Raw genomic sequence first — 17,219 nt, 5'->3', positions numbered from 1 at the left:
AAGCAGCCCGTTCCACAGCAAAATTTGTCTCAGTAAATCTCAGTCACAACTATATACGTATAACAGTCCATGTGATTACTATTATATTGTGTCAATAAGAAATTATTGGTGGTATATATCACCATTGTATTGTAGGGACATGGGCAGAGGTGGATTTTCTCACCAGGGTATTGCCAAGATCCGCTGCCAGTCCGGATATGCGGGGACAATGTTCAGAAGGTACCCAGTACTATTTGTGATGTCAGTGGCACCAATTGTAGGCACATGTGGTTAGAGCTCGGTGCTCTAAACACTGTTCCGTTAAACACAGACTGGAAGCGGAATGCATTGAGCCAGACAAATTCTGGACATAAGGGTCATATGGCAAACAATAATAAAATAAAGTGATTGCTTATGCAATCATTTTACTTCTGGATTTCAGACCCAGCTAAGCTAATGCCCATGTGTGACCGTCAGGCCATGCATTATCCAGAAAGGCCTCTGAAGGGCATACAATCGGGAAACCGGCTGCCTTAATACCGACAGCCAGCTTCCAGACGATCCCGGCGATGGTGAAAGGGATGCTGGGGGCCGATCGAAGGGATGCTGGGGGCGGCGAGCGGGGGATTAGGTTTAGGGCACCCGGGGGGGACTTAGGGTTAGGCACCCCCCCGGGAGGGTTAGGCTAGGGCGAGGGAGGGTTAGGGTTAGGCACCCCCGGGGAGCACTTAGGGTTAGGCACCCCCCGGGGGACAGGTTTAGGCAGCGGGGAAGGGGGGGGGGAGTTAGGGTTAAGCAACTTAGAGTGGGGATTAGGGTTAGGCACTTTGTGGGGAGGTTAGGGGAACCCCCTAAGGAGGGTTAGGGTTAGGGGGTTAGGTTAGTTTAGACTTACCTTAGCGACGATCGTGATTTCCAGCGCTGTCGGGCTTCCGCTGTCGGGCTCTGCTCATCTGTCGGCCAGGCGCTGCCGGGAATCGAACCGCCGGCCATGCGGCCAGCATTATTTCATACCCAGAGCCGTAACTAGACTTTTTGGTGCCCTCTGCCAGAAAGAGCATTGGCACCCCCCTCATTTTTCAAAGGGACATAATGCACCCAAAAAAGGGCCATGGCCTCATGGGGAAGGGCCAGCGAAGAGATAGGAGAGGCCAGGAGATGCTGGGGATGAAATAAGAGGAAGCTACAAGCAAGAATGATAATAAACAGAAATTTGACAGACCCAAACAACGCCCCCTGACCTGTGGTGCCCTGTGCGATGGCACCGGCCGCACTACCCTAGCTATGGCCCTGTTCATACCGATTCACTCTGAAGGACTGTCTCGACGTTAGAAGTCCTGAGTAACTCGATGGTCATGCAGAATGGCCGAAGGAACTAAGGCCCTCATTCAGAGGCGGTCGGAGGATGCAAGCGGTCGCTCAGAAACTGGGCGGCCGCTTGCATCCTGACCGCCCGCCTCTGTTTCGGTTGTTAGGCTGTGGGTTTACACCCACAGCTCTAACGACCGCTCGGGTGATGGTCGCGATGGTCAGAGACCATCGCGACCATCGGGGCTTACGACGAGACCCTAGGGTAGGGTCTCACTTGTCGTAAGCCCCGGAGAGCTTCTGGCTCTGTCAGAGCCGGAAGCTCTCCACTGACATCACTAGTGATGTCAGTGGGGCCTCCCCCAAACGGTAGGCGTTCCCATGGGAACGCCTCCGTTTGGGCTGCCACCCCCCGGCCCGCCTTCCAAACGGGGCGAGCTGTCACTCAACATCGACAGCTCGCCCCCTTTGGAAAGAGACCCGCTACGACCGGCGCTGTCAATCTCACTGCAAATAAATAATCGCTGCGAGCGACTACAGTACTTTGACGCCTGCACAGATTGACGATAATCGGCCAACATTCCTTTGTAAAAATACCTGAGAAAAGAAACTTAACTGACCTGAAATTTTTATTCCAAAAAGCAAAAAGTGCATGCTGCACTAAGAGAGCAGAAAATGTGCATAAAACTAAAGGTTTGCATTTTTTTTCCCCATCATCAGAGAGCTATAATGGCATGGTGCAAATTTTTGCAAAGAGGAAAAAAAAAATTAGAAATGTAATTTTCCATGCATTTTATTTTTACAGCGCCATATTTCCCCTACTGGCAGATTTTGGAACTAAGGGCCAAATGTAATAGGGTGAGTTTAGAACATGTGAGAATTTAGCAGTAAACGCTCACACTAATACATTGGTCGAGTTGTATCTTCAAAATGGGAAAATATCTGGTTGAGAGTTTAAATTGGGAGAGATTTTCGAGTCTGAAAAACATGGGAGTTTGTATGTTTTCGGACTGTATTATATTGGCAGAGTTTAAATAGTGTGAAAAAATTTTTGTAAGCTCTCACCCTATTACATGGTCTTAAATATTTTTTTTCACAAAATTCTTTTCCCCGTGCCTTGAATAATATACTCACTAAGGGGCCTATGTATCAAAGCTGGGAGACAGATAAAATTGTGAGAGATAAAGTACTAACCAATCAGCTTCCAATTTACATTTTGCAAGCTGTGTTTAAAAAACGATAGTTAGGAGCTGATTGGTTAGCAATTTATTTGTTACAATTTTATCTCTCTCCCAGCTTTGATACATAGGCCCCTTAATTTGGTGGCATTCCACCTATTAGTTAGATCTACAGACAGTTCTGAATTGGGAAAGTTTAATTATGGCCACAATGTTTATATATTTGTATATATTTTACATATACTTTATGCACATATAGGGTTTAGGTCCTGTTTCAGATTAGTAGGTAAACCCAATGGGTTATTATGTACTAATACGATTGTTTGGGGTCAGCGCATGTGCAGAAAGGGTCCTTCGATCTTGCTGGGCCTCAGAAACGGGCTGCGTCACCATCATTTTCCGGGAGTCCCAATGCCAGAGTCTGTGTCGGTGAATGCAGATTTCCTGGCCTCACAAGCTTATCCAGACTGGCCGGTCCTTTCGCCGATGGTCGTGATGGTGAACTGATGCAGCGACTATGAACGATGCACTCAGTTCCTGATTCAGACCCGGTCGCAAGCGTTGAGCGCTCGCAACCGGGTCGATGTTTGCCCACTGGGCATGCGCACGACGGAGCCGGCTCCATCATGCGCATGCGTGAGACCCGGCTAGTGACGGGTGCTCCGTCGCTCCGGGTCTCGCACCAAAGGGGGCGAGCTGACGATGGTGAGTGACAGCTCGTCCCGTTTGGTGGGCGGGCCGGGGGGGGGTGGCCGGCCAAATGGAGGCGTTCCAACGGAACGCTTGCTGTTTGGGGGCGGCCCCACCAGTGATGTCAGTGGGAGAGCTTCCGGCTCTGTTAGAGCCGAAAGCTCTCTGGGGCTTGCGGCCACAAGACCCTACCACAAGGGTGTTGTCGCAAGCCCGATGGTCGCGATGGTCTTGACCATCGCGACCATCAATCTGGCCGCTCACTATAGCTGTGGGTGGTCACCCACAGCTATGCGAGCGGCCAGGATGCCGCTCCAAAAAATAAAAACGCCCGGATTCAGAGCGAGCGCTCTTTCAGAGCGTCCGTCTCTGATTCTGGCCCTCAGATCACAATTACTGACAGAAGGCGTCTGCTTCTATAGACGCATCCTGCAGCATTTCAATATTTGCTGGACGGTATTGCACAGCCGCTTCCTTGCAGCAATACCATCCACACCTTAAAGCAGATGAACTTAGCCTTCATGCGAGCGCCCTGTTACATCCCAGTTATGTGCAGTGAGCAAATACGAAACATTTGCTACACAAATGGACAAGCTTTCACTGCCTCTAATGATTTCAGGCATTGTCATACTGACTGGCCTATTCATCATTACTAAAAATTCTCTGGAGGTAATTAGATTTAGAACTCGCAGGGAGTTCTACCTAATTACCGGGGAATTCATCATTCCTCCTCCCCATAACTATCTATTCCGAAAAGCTGTAATTTTTGCGATGACAGCTTTTCGGGAAATAGATACTTTTCCCTCTCTACACTACCTTACCGCAGCTGGAATCAGTGCTGCCAGGCGCAGCAGTGATTAAAGCTGCGTTACATCTGTAAAAGCAGCGCATGCGCAGCACTGCCTACAGCTGCGGTAATTGTGTATCCCCCCCAACCCCCCACCCCCTCCACTCACCTCCCTGTCCCCTACTCACCTGGCCGCTGCAGCCACCTGTGGCACTGGCTGATGCTCTGACACTGTGTTCTCCCGGCAGAACACAGTAAAGTTTAGAAAAAAAAAATACTATATATATTTTTTTTCTAAACTTTACTGTGTTCTGCCGGGAGAACACGGTGTCAGAGCAGTCACCGGAGCCAGAGGAGGGACCAGGGAGCGCCGAAAGGAGCCGAGGAGGACCTGCCCAGCTGACAGCAGGTTAGTGTAACCCGCTGTACGCCACCTCAGAGTGGCATATAGTAACACTGTCAAGTTCCGAAAATACATAATTTTCTGCATTTTATGAATAGCATAATTTCCATATCCCCATACTAATGTACTAATGTATGGGGAGTGTGGAAATTAACGCAGGCGGACTTAACCAGGAGATATCAATGATATCACCTGTGCTAAATGTCTTCATGAATACTAAAATAACGTTAATTATGGAAAATGTCCTTAAAAACTTTATTTTAGTGTTGATGAATAGGCCCCTGAGACAGTTCTGCAATTTCACTTCACGGCTAGCACTGAATAGAATAGATACTGTAGGCAAAGAAGGAGACGCAAAACAATTAGAGGGATATATATAGGAAGTGTCAAAGCTGCACCCTATACTTCTTCTGGGTGTTTCTGTGTCCTCTGCTGTTTCATTTCCAACATTCAGATTCAGAAATTCCAGGCTCAGTGCTGAGACAGGATTTACATTTTCCACAAATAATGTATAGCTTTACATGGAACTGTTTAAGCTGTTATTAGGCATTGCAACATAAGACTTCATTTTTGCGGCTAAATCAAATGTCCCTGTCTGTCATGAAGAACAGTGTATCCAGGGGCGTAACTAGACCTAGCAACATTTTCACGGGGCCGCCCTACGTCCACCGTGACTCCACCCCCCTCCTCGACTTACCTCTGCACCGTGGTTGTCCTTCTTCAGCGTAGGCTGGCCAGGGCAGGTACATCTCCTCTCCCGGTCAGCTCCGTTTCTCTTCACTGACTAAGGGCTATTTCACACAGGCTGGCCAAAAAACAGGCAGAAGCCGGTCGGTTTGTTTCAGGCACTTGTGCCTTTCACATGGAACGGCTTTGAGACGTTTTAATGTTTTGTTTTTTTTCCCTTCATCTAGTGAGCATACACAGCAGCAGTAGCTGCAGTACAAGCCGGCCGGTGTGTGTGTAAGGAAACATTGGGGGAGATGTAAGAAGCTCCGAAGCAGTATCAGTGCACGTTATGTGCGCTGATACCGCTTCTACCCGATGTATGATCTGGGGTTTGACGATAGCCTGGGCCGTGTATGAACGGTCCGATCGCCTGACCGTTCGGCCCGCTGTAGCTGTCACTATCGACAGCTACAGCCTGGTGCTGCCCTATCTCCACAGCAGGGACAGCGTTGTCCCTGCTGCAGCGGCTGCCGGCTCCAGGCTGCACGTGGGATCTCGTGATACTTGCGAGATCCCGCGCATGCTCAGTGGAGCCGGCCAGGACTGAGACACAGCGCATCAGCGCTAGGCTGATGCGCTGCGGTCTCTAGTGGGGAGCACCAGAGGGGGGAGTTATCGCTTCCCCGTTCCAGCCAATGAGATGTTTATACATCTCATCAGGAGTGCTTCCTGCTTCGCCTCGGTAAGGAGGCGAATCAGGAAACGATATAGCGGCACGTTAAGTGCCGCTATAATGCATCTACCCCATTGTTTTCTATACTCCACTGACTCGCAGTGACGGCACGGGCACGTCCTTCTCAGTGGGTATTCCCGGCTGTAACACGGCGACCGTGCAGTGCCTGTGGCGTCTGAAAGGACCCACCCGCTTCCATGCATCACTAAAATTAACCCCCAGCAAAAAAAACGGACGTTTTTTTGCCGGACGGGAAAAACTGGCAGGTATGAAAAAGCCTCATGCTAGGAGGAGGTGGGGCAGGTACATCTCCGGTTCACGGCCACGCCTCCTCCCAGTATCAGTCAGTAAAGAGAGACAGAGACAGAGCCGACCGGGATGGCAGATGTACCTGCCCTGCGCAGCACACTGCTGAAGGAGGACGCAACCACGGTTTTCCTGGCAGCGTAGGTGCAGGGGGGCGGCCGGGTCCCGGAGACAGCCTGGACCCCATAGCAGTCGCACCCCCTGCACCTACGCTAGTTACGTTAGTGAGTGTATCAAAAGAGCTGACTAAGCAGACTAGAACACAATTACTGACGCTAGACAGCCCAGGGTCAAAACCAGTTCTTCTGAGTGATGTGTGAGAACTAGGAGTCTCTTATGTAGAGCGATCATTATCTGAACTCACATGTGGTGGCAGAATTCTGAGTATGCAGCTTTGTCAGTATCCAGTAAAATAATCAGGAGCCTCCTGTGATTTAACTCAAGAGAAACCAGTTTTTAAAGTTATACTTTGGCCTGCAGCTTCCCTACAGCAAAGTATCACATATTATTATTGACAGTATTCAGCTTTAGCATATAGTACAATTACAGAATAACATGGTTAAAACACCTTAAAACACATACAGGATAACTACACAGACGGGCTGATTCTGATTTGGGAGCAGAGTAATAAATAAAAAGTAACTTTGCACCTGGACAAACCATGTTGGGTGCCATAGGTGTATTTATAATGGGTGCAGGATGTGCGGTCTACATGGGCCCCTGGGTCCATGGGGGCCCCGCACCACACACCCTGCATCCTTAGTATACTTACATTGTGCCGGCAAGCGGGTACCTCCTCCTCCATGGTGCCATCCCAGTGACATCTATTGGAAGATGGCGCAGCGCAGTGAAAGCAAAGGCTCTGCCACTCTCCCGAATATCACTGAGAAAATGGTGCCAGGAAGGAGGAAGGACCCAATTGCCGGCACAAGGTTTGATGCGGGCTTAGAGGGGGGCCTTCGCTGCTCAGAAGAGGGGGCCCACTGCACACAAGGCCCCTTGGGCATTAATACGCCCCTGTGGGGTACATATATGATTTTTGTTTCATGCAGAATAAATACTGGCTGCATTGCATGTAGCCCACAAATACTGGGCATTTAACTCTGCCCCACCTGCAGTGCCTCATGGTTCCGCCATGGATTCAAAATGTATTTTCACTCAAGGTGGGTTTTTTTTTAGAATTGTGCCCAAATCTAGCCAAGAAGGTCACCTAAGAATAAGGTAATGCTTAATTTCCAACTCTCCTGGATTAGGACACACTTGTCTATGCTCTTGTAATGTCTAGGAGACATTTCAATTTCGGGGGACTCTCCCGAACTCCTTAAAGTGTATATCAGCCTCCTGGATTCCCAGAGAAATGGCCAGTCCTGGGATGCAATGACATGATTCACATAAGTATACCCCCCACACCCATCACCTGGGACATCCCTTCTGGCATTTCTCGGCAGGCTCAGGTAAAAAGTCGTCCGGTATGGATTAGGGTGCGAAAATGTGGGCAGCTACGATACTAGTCTGCTATATAAATAAATTAGAATTAAAATAACTTACCTGCACCCAGACCAGTGATCGGTTACCTGGTGAGTGACTTGGTGACCCGGTCATCTCATCGCTGTGACCCGGTCTTCTGATCTGTATATTGAGATGCTGTGCTGCATCCTCAGTTTACTGCATAAGATGATCGAGGCACAGCGATCAGATGACTGGGTCACCGAGGCGCTCACCAGGTCACCCATCATCTGAAGGAGATAAGTGTAAGGAGGAAAAGAGGGGGAGCCGGCAGCACGGAACCACTCTCAGGGTATTTTTTGTGATTATCTGACCCTGGAGCTGCTAAGCACATTGTTGCCCCACCTTTATGAACCGTACTGTATACTTTTCACAGGGGCACCTATATACTGTAAGTGTGCTTAGGTGTGCAGAGAGAAAACGCTGTAGAGGTTCACTATAAAAAAAGTGAAAACCATACCTGTAGACTTTTTAATGATACGGGAGATCGCAGAAGGGAAGATCCAGCAATGAAGTGTAATGGGCGTGGTGCAGTATATGGCACTATTGCTGGACCATCCCCCTGCAGCACAACGCAATGATTTATGGCACTGTGAAGCAGTGACAGGACCACGATGGCGCAAATCGCAGATAATCGCATCTTCATAAACCCGGTAGCTGGTCTACTCTCATGGGAAGTACCCTACAAAATTCGGAAGTCTCCCGGAGATTCTGATACAGTAAGAAGGTATGTGTAAAAATATGCATTAATCACATTTAATTTTCACATTTCTATTAAAATACTCTTCAATTTAACCTAAACTGTGACTCAATAAATCATGAGACATCTAGACAGCATGTGAAACGTTTGTGTGCTTGAAGATTTGTTTTACACATACACAACTTGTAGGTGCAGATTGCCTCCCACTACAAGTATCGGTCCAGGCACGGACCTTTGTCAAGACAAGACAGATCCTAGAATAAAAAGTGCTCTTTCTATCCTAGGATCTGTCTTTCGTGCCTGGACCGAAACGTCGACATCTTGTTTACACAGTATGTGACCACTATGAAATAAATGTTTGCGTGACTTTGAAGAAGACTGGTGAGTGCCCTCTTGTTACCCACAAACCTATATTTAGGCAACTTCTGGCAAGTTGGCCTTGAGACGTTGCACCCCAGCTGGAATCATTGGAGATTTTGAGAGTGCTGTTCTTATCGTTGGATTTTTTGGATTTTATATATATATATATATATATATATATATATATATATGTATAAAGAAAAATAAAGTAGCGAGGGCACTCACCATAATTAAGCAAAATTAAGTCCAGTTTATTCACATACCACCAGTGTCATATAGCTGTAAAGTCGGAAATCATCAGAGGACGGCGGTGGTGTGGAGGTCACCTCGAGTAACTATCTGGATCCAGCGTGGTACAGGGGTGTGCTTGTCCTAATAAGGGGACTGCCCCATTCAAGGACTCCGTCAGTTGCCCCTAGCCGCCATTTTGCCCCTAGCCGCCATGAGGTACCTGCAGGACTCCTCAACTTCCGGCAGCGGCAGCAAGCGGTCACTCAGGTCAGCGGTCAGGTGAGTGACCGCTTTCCGCCGCTGCCGGAAGTTGGAGTCCTGCAGGTACCTCATGGCGGCTAAGGGCAACTGACGGAGTCCTTGAATGGGGCAGTCCCCTCATTAGGACAAGCATACCCCCGTACCACGCTGGATCCAGATAGTTACTCGAGGTGACCTCCACACCACCGCCGTCCTCTGATGATTTCCGACTTTACAGCTATATGACACTGGTGGTATGTGAATAAACTGGACTTAATTTTGCTTAATTATGGTGAGTGCCCTCGCTACACATGCATGGACCCTGGATGCTCCATGTGGTTACATTGAGGTGCACCCCTTTGGGCTGACATTGGCTGCAGTGAGTGCAGACTATACTAGACTTACATATATATATATATAAGCCTCAGCATGAGCTGTTTCCCTAGGCTCCTGTTCTGAAAACACTTGACCATCGTGTATTGGACTGCTCTCCGCCCACTTCCTGGCTGCAGCCAATCCCCTGCAACCCAGTGGGGGTATATGAAGCATGGAAAACTACAGCACTTGTGCCTGTTTATTATGCTTGCAATCTAGTGTAGCTGTTCTTGGTTTCCTGACTCTGATGTTTGATCTTTTGGACTTTGAATCTTGGCATTCACAGGACCGACTCAGCTCTTATTGCCCTGGCGTTGTTCCTGGCCACCCACATCAGTTTCCTGACTGCTTATCTTTGTGTCAAACTTTGGGTTGTCTTTCATTATGGGGCATATGTATCAAAGCTTTATGTAAGATAAAATCATGAGATATATATCACCAACCAATCAGCTCCAAACTATCATTTCTTAAACACAGCCTGCAAAATGTAAGTTAGAAGCTGATTGGTTGGTGATATATATCTCACGATTTTATCTCACATCAAGCTTTCATACATATGCCCCTATGGCTCAGTTTAATCCTTCAGCTACCAGCAACAGGGATCCAACCCTGAGATTACATCACTTCAGGTGCTGAGCTGTATTCACCTTGACAATACTATGCTTGCCTACAGTACTTCTTGTTGTTCCACACTGGATGATTCCGGAGGGGAGGTCCAAAGTACTGGTGTGTGGGTTGCGATGACGATTTGACATTTGCTGCATCATGCAGTAGGGCTGGGGCTATAATGACATGATCAACTGCAAATTGCATCTCTATGGGGAAGTGGGCCAGATCCGTAAGGGTGGCACATTCTCTGAGAGTCTGTGGAACTCCCTGAACTTTGGGAGTCTCTCAGGGAGGAAAGTATGGCTAGTATAAACTTCTGCAATTCTGCAAATGTTGCTATTTTGCACTGTAAACCATTGCTGTTTGGCATAAATCTAGGTAAGGTGAAAAACTATGTCAAATAAACATGTATGTAATCTAAAATATGCTCATCACAAAATGTGTGGCAGTTGCAGGGTTTCCATGCAGCATTTGGATGGCAGTTGGGGGTAGTAATCTGTGCAAGATATGACTGGCTAATTGGGAGTCTATATTCTGTATATGGCTGTTGATATATCCATTTTGTAGCATAACAGTTATTTGAGCTTCTAAAGTGCTAAGCTGCCCCAACACCCCTCCACTACATAAAAACACCCGTGTATTGGTGCACACATCTGCTTCAAGCGCTTGAATCACTGTGTGCAGTTACATACGTTCACAACTCTTGCAAGATAGGACGGCAAGACAGCACTGCTATAAAGAGGGATGTGCGACCAGTGCCACCACCTAGGTCTCAAAGCCGGGAAAGCACTCCGCCACCCTATTCTACCTTGAATGGTGCCTACTGCAAAGAAGGAGCCCGGCAACCACGTTCCTGCACCCCATAACTCCACCAGTGATTGCGTATGTCATCATAACAGGTGTGCCGGGTTCCGGTACAGAGTATGCAGTAGCCCTGATACTTTTCTTTTCAAAATGTGTCTGTCCTACCGAAATCAGGTCACTTGGGAGGTGTGTGCTTGTCTCATACATGTAGGTGTGACAACAGGCAAGAAAGTTTTCTATAGGATTTTGATTGAGGATGCAATTCAGCTAGATACATTTCTAAGGTTTGGGGGTATATTTACTAAAGTGCAGGTTTTTAGAAGTGGAGATGTTGCCCATAGGAGCCAATCAGATTCTACTTAACATTTATCTAGTACCTTCTAGAATCTGATTGGTTGCTATGGGCAACATCTCCACTTCTAAAATTCCACACTTTAGTAAATATACCCATTGGTCCGAATCCTAGAATAGAGCAGCACATATACAGTGTGTACGTAAAAAATATCTTAGGCACAGCCTGAGTACAAATATACCTGAGAGGTGAGCTGGGTAGTGGCGTGTCACACCCAGTAGCGTTTGATCCGATTGTATGGTAATCTATTATGCTAATTCTGTCTGCAGGCATTAGCCTGCAATGGAACAATGTGTTTAGTTTCTCTGTCAACCACAAGAGGGTGCATGGGCGAATTAAGATAATTCTTATTGTATTATAGTCTTATACTTCATTTTAGCTTATACTGTATCATACTTGTCTCACACCCTCTTTCATACGTTTCCCATTATTTCTGTCATTTCTTTCCCACAACATAATTTGTGCTGGAATATTGGCTGCTAAGATTTTACTTTTATGTGTATTATTAAAGAATGAATTCAAACTCATGCTGCAACTAAAGCTCAGAGTTCAGAGGGATTTTATAGTTTACATATAACTTTATACAACCATAGATATCATCTGTATAATTAATATGTTCTCACATATCTAAAGCTGGCCATACAAGCTACAATTATCGGGGCGATCCGCCCAGGGGCGGATTTGGCTGAAAAACCAGCCCGGGAAATGTATGGAAGCAGCCCTAATGGGGGCAGGGTCTTTTGAGGCTGTGGCGTCTGTAGAGGGGGGCAGAACCCCTCCTCATATGGCCTGATTTGTTGCGTTGGACGCAGTTGCAGACTTTCTTGTGTCTTTTGCAGTTGGGTCTGCGACTTTATGCTAATTACGCTACAATGCCTTCCCTGGTGTATATATGTGCTTTTGAATAAGAAAGGACTAAGACGCCCATTGTCAGTGTCTACAGACACTGCAATTATGCTCTGTGCATCTTTAGACGCCACCGCCATCTTTAGACGACACGCCATTTAAACTTTCACCAGCCCTATGCTATATGCAGATCATCCGTCTGTGTACGGCCTCCAATGTGAGCAATACAGCGTCTCTATAGCCAACCCCTTGAAATCGTGCGCTCGTAAAACAGCGAGGGGCTGCTAATTTGAGTGACAGAATGTACCGTTTGTGGGTGATAACAGGGCTTGAAAACGGGGAGGAGAGATCCGAACACAGGCGTGCCTAACGGTCAAAAGGGCGTTTAATGGGAGTGCATAATTAGTAAAGGAGCGTCATCGACCACGTCACTTGGTTGTCTTTTAGCCTGAACTGCTCGCAGTGATAGCGGGAAGAAAATCCTACCACAAGCACTGCGAGTAGTTCAGATGTTCCCGATTAATCTAATAAATACCGGACATGACGTGTGATGCGAACGGCAAAGGGGCGTCTTTACAAAATAGTGAGCGCATTTTTCAGACGCTTGCTCAGACATAGAGGCGTCCACACACCACAAAGAGCGAGCGCTCAATTTAAATATCCGGCCCCTTTTTTAGAACGAGCGTCTGCAAATAGCGTCCGGCTCTGAATCAGGCCCACTGACTCCCTACGGCAAACAATAAAACACACTGACTCCCTACAGCAAACAATAAAACACACTGACTCCCTACAGCAAACAATAAAACACACTGCTAGGGCTGAGGCTGAGGGGGCTGATGGCGGGCGTCTAGGGCTGAGGCTGAGGGGGCTGACGGCGGGCGGCTAGGGCTGAGGCTGAGGGGGCTGACGGCGGGCGGCTAGGGCTGATCAAAAGGGATTTACCTTGAGGGAGAGGAGGACACTGCACAGCACAGTGATGTAGCCGGGAGCCTCCGGTTTGCGTTCCTGGAAGCGAGGCACCCTGCAGGCAGTGTCAACCAGCCCACCAGAGGGGTTCAAGGGACAGGCCCAGCGGGAACTTTCCTGCTTTCCCGGCAGCCCAAACCGCCCCTGGATCCGCCCGATATCCACGGATCGCCCCGATAATTGTAGCGTGTGTGCGGGCGACCGAGGGTTAAATATTGCTTGGTCTGACATGCCGGATTGTCCAGCATGCCAGTCTGATGCAATATTTAACAGGTAAACTGTTGGCCGCATCGGGCTGTGTATGCCCAGCCGCAGCCGACAGACAGACATTTCCTGTGTTCCTTTCCATGGAAGGAACAGGGAAATGTCTCCTCCCCCGGGGGTGGAGCGCAGATGTCTGCCGAATACACTGTGAGAGAAATCTCAGTGTGTGCCGCGGACATCTGCGGTTGGCAGGCTGCCAGATAAAATGTCTGTCGGTCTGACAGGCATTTTATCTGCACGTGTATACCCAGCTTTAGTAGACACAACTAATTACATACATTCAATATTTTCAATATTTTAAACAGTTCCTGCTATCTTAAAATGAAACCAAATTGGTTCATTTACAATATCATGTTTTTCTCCTAGTTAATAATGATTAAAAAGTGGTGCTCAACCTTTTTTTTTAGTTTCCTACAAGGGGTAAATTTACGAAGTGTCAGTTTATCAAAGCCGGCACCATTGGATGATTTTAAAACGGAAATAGGAATTCATGCTGAACAAGCCTGGCTTAGCATTAATTCCTATTGCCATTTTAAGACTGTTGGTTAAAGCCGCCGATGTCAGTATGGTATATTTCTGGGATCCCCAAAACAGGTGGCACTACGCATCCGGGGCCCTAAAAAATACTTTCCTACCCTTATGAAATCTGAAGGGGTTCTGCTGTTCTATGGACTCCAGGAAAACTTGCAACACATGCGCAGACCAAAAGGCAATAACTAGGGGTGTGCAACCGGTGCGGCCCCCCGAGCACAGGACTCTGTGGGCAGTACCGTCGCCGACTCATGGCCCTTGCTTCTGGCTAGCAGAGTGCCTGGAACAGCACCCTGAAGCCAGGATCACTACTGCAATGCTGCCTGGGTGCCCTTTAGATGCTCCAGACGGGCACCCTGAGGACGCTAGTTCAGTGCTGCACTTCCCCAATGCTTTCGGCCCTGCCCCCTCTGTGATGTAATGACATCATGAACGTGACATCATTATGTCGGGAGCTCAGGGGTCGGGCCGGCACAGGGTAAATCTTAGCCCTGTTACAGTGTTGCACATTTGCTGTTTTTGATGCATGAAAAGGGACCAGTGTGCATAATGAACTAATCCCTGTGAAGCACTGCATAATATGTTTGTAGACGCCGCATAAAAGTTAATTAATACATTCAGTGAAGAGCAGAATAAACAGTAAAAAATAGTTGGTCCCAATACAGCTGTGCTCTTACTAAACAACAATGCTATTGGTACAATATCCCCCAGTCCTGTTGTGATGCCCCATATATGTGTGCCCTCTGTTTCATTGTTAGGGGTCTATGTACTAAGCAGTGATAAGTGACAGAGTGAAAAGTGATAAGTGCCAGCCAATCAGCTCCCAACTGTAATTTTTCAAACACAGCCTGTGCGATGCCAGTTGGGAGCTGATTGGCTGGCACTTATCACAGACTTATCACTTTTCACTCTGTCACTTATCACTGCTTAGTACATAGACCCCTTAATGTTGGGACATACTACTGTGATGGACACAGCCCCTATCTGAGGTGTACTGTATATCGTGGATGTCATTAGCAACAGTGTACACTAGGGGCCTGTTTGGTGAGGGTGATAGGTCACCACACGCTGCAGCAGGAAAACCGTCTAACAATACTAACGGCCAACATCCGGCCGTTGGGTGGACTGGAGGAGGGTTGCTGGAGGAGAGTGCTGCTAGAGGTGACTCGGCGGAACGGAAGCGGTTGGCAGTATGATGCTGCTAACAGAGACCGGTTTGTGTCTAGAGACCCGCTACCTCCCGAACAACAATCAGTTAAAGGCGGGGCCGGTAGTGGGAGGGACCATCTCCATTCCGGGGTCAACAGGCGGCGAAGGACTTTCCCCGATGGTGGAGCAATAGAGCCGAGATAGCAGAGGAGACATGGAGGAGGTCTGTAATACCATCACACTGTGCCTAAACAACCATGCTACTGGCACAATATCCCCCAATCCTGTGCCTATTCTGGCTCTATAAGCTTAAGCTCTGTAGTGATATGAGTGATCGTACAGCCTGAACATCTGCTCACACAGATTATTTTAAAAGAAAACAACCAGGAACTATTAGTGACAGAAACACCAAAACACACTCTTTAATATTCTAAATGACAGAATAAATAAATGCTGTCATCCTCTGCATAGTTTTTTTCTTGTTTTTCATTCTGCCCGATCTCCGTTACTTCCAACATAAGTTATTTGTATCACTTACATCAGTATCACTATGAGTTTTTCATCTACTTTAATTTTACAAAGAGTACACCACAATTCCTGTTCTTTATCTATATGAGCCCAACTGCAAAGCCTGGACCATTGAGTCAATGGGGCATATTTACTAAAGTGTGGGTCTTTAGAAGTGGAGTTGTTGCCCATAGCAACCAATCAGATTATATTTACCACTTTTTTAGCACCTTATAGAAGATAATAGCTAGAATCTGATTGGTTGCTATGGGCAACATCACTACTTCTAAAAACCCGTACTTTAGTAAATATACCCCAATGAGTCAAGTGTTACTAATATATGCAATGGGGCTCTCAATGATAAATAGCCCTCCAAATTAGTCTACTCTTCACTAAGTCTACTGACAGTGCACTCTTCTCTGTGTGTTTGGTGAGTGGTTGTTACAAGCTGGTTATTATGTTGCTGCTTTATAAATAATGGACAATTACAATCTTTCAGGACTCTTACCTGCAGATGAGCTGACAAATCACCCTGCTCCTCCTTAGTCGATGTTCTTGTTTCTGTTTTCCCATGCTCATGGTATCTATATATTTCCTGAATCGCTGGTTCTACTGAATCACTAAGTGAAGAGTCCAATGTTTGCTGTGTTTCTCTTAAGCTTTCACTAGCCAGCTCATTCCCTTTAGGCACTGCAAACCGCACAGATGGTTTCAGAAGGTCTTTGGTCTTCGGGGTCAAATACTCTTCCTGTTGAGCAGTGGGCTCCACAGACTTGATCTCCGACTGTTGCACACTGGCAGCACCATGATTTTGTGAGTGTTCTGTATAATCTGTATCAATGTATTTCGGGTGAAGTTCACCAGTCATTTCTGTAAATCGCGGGGGATGGTCAAGAGCAATATGTGCGACTTGTTGATGATGGCCAGCATTCTCGTTCTCCACTTGATTTGGACTGGTTTCACCAGGATATGGTTTTAGTCCTGGCGTTGGACCTGTATATGATGTTGTAGACACTCCATTTTTGGTGGAATTAGGAATCTGTACGTTTTTAAATTCTTCAGATTCAATTAGAACATTTGGTTTATTTTGGGATTTCACAATAGTGACCTGAGTAACTTCTTCATCACTCTTACTCCCAAAGGATTGCCCGCTGATGTCTTGCTTATAATCATATTCTGAGGGCTGTTTACAAACTCCAACATCAAAATCAGATTGTGGGGAAACTACTTTCAAGGAGGAAGTATCATGGGATTTTTTAATTTCATTATATTCTGCTGGTTTCTCCAAACTTTTATGTATCCCAGAAGAACCTAATCCTGGAGAAACCACATCTTCAGAGTGACTTGTGGTTTCTGTGGGACTTGATTTTAGGTTTTGTGCCTCTACAGCAATATTTCCGTGTCCTAAGTCTGAGGTAATTCTGCCATTGCTGGCTGACTCTGGGGTTTCTTCCAAAGAAGTTGATTCTCTTGTTTTCAGATCTCTATGTTTACTTGCTAGACTGAAGCTGGGTTTCTGGGATGCTGACTCACTGAGAAAAGCCAAAATAAACAGAGGTGTTAAATATAGAGAGGCACAGATAGAAAACTAGAGGGAGATAAAACAAGAGGAAAGTACAGATAAGTAGGCAATTGCTGTAGTCTAGAATGGAGGTGGTAACCCTTGCTATCACATCTCTTGACTACCTACAGCCCACACGATGTTTAGTCAGGCATCATAAGTCAA

The 17,219-nt window shown here is 47.0% G+C and overlaps 1 protein-coding gene across 1 annotated transcript in view; it reads right to left on the bottom strand.

Annotated features, from left to right (window-relative positions):
* The window catches only part of CNOT12 (CCR4-NOT transcription complex subunit 12), a 72,416-nt gene that overhangs the window by 42,698 nt on the left and 12,499 nt on the right, over positions 1–17,219 (bottom strand). Inside the window, exon 4 of the mRNA XM_088473470.1 lies at positions 16,002–17,025. Coding sequence (XP_088329596.1) covers positions 16,002–17,025 — 1,024 coding nt within the window. The remainder of the gene's footprint in view (positions 1–16,001; positions 17,026–17,219) is intronic.

This window comes from Taudactylus pleione, unplaced genomic scaffold, assembly GCF_031769625.1.
Source record: "Taudactylus pleione unplaced genomic scaffold, aTauple2 ptg000136l, whole genome shotgun sequence".
Classification (NCBI taxonomy): domain Eukaryota; kingdom Metazoa; phylum Chordata; class Amphibia; order Anura; family Myobatrachidae; genus Taudactylus; species Taudactylus pleione.
Note: the sequence above shows the minus strand (reverse complement) of the source record. Positions and strands in the feature narration are given on the sequence as shown.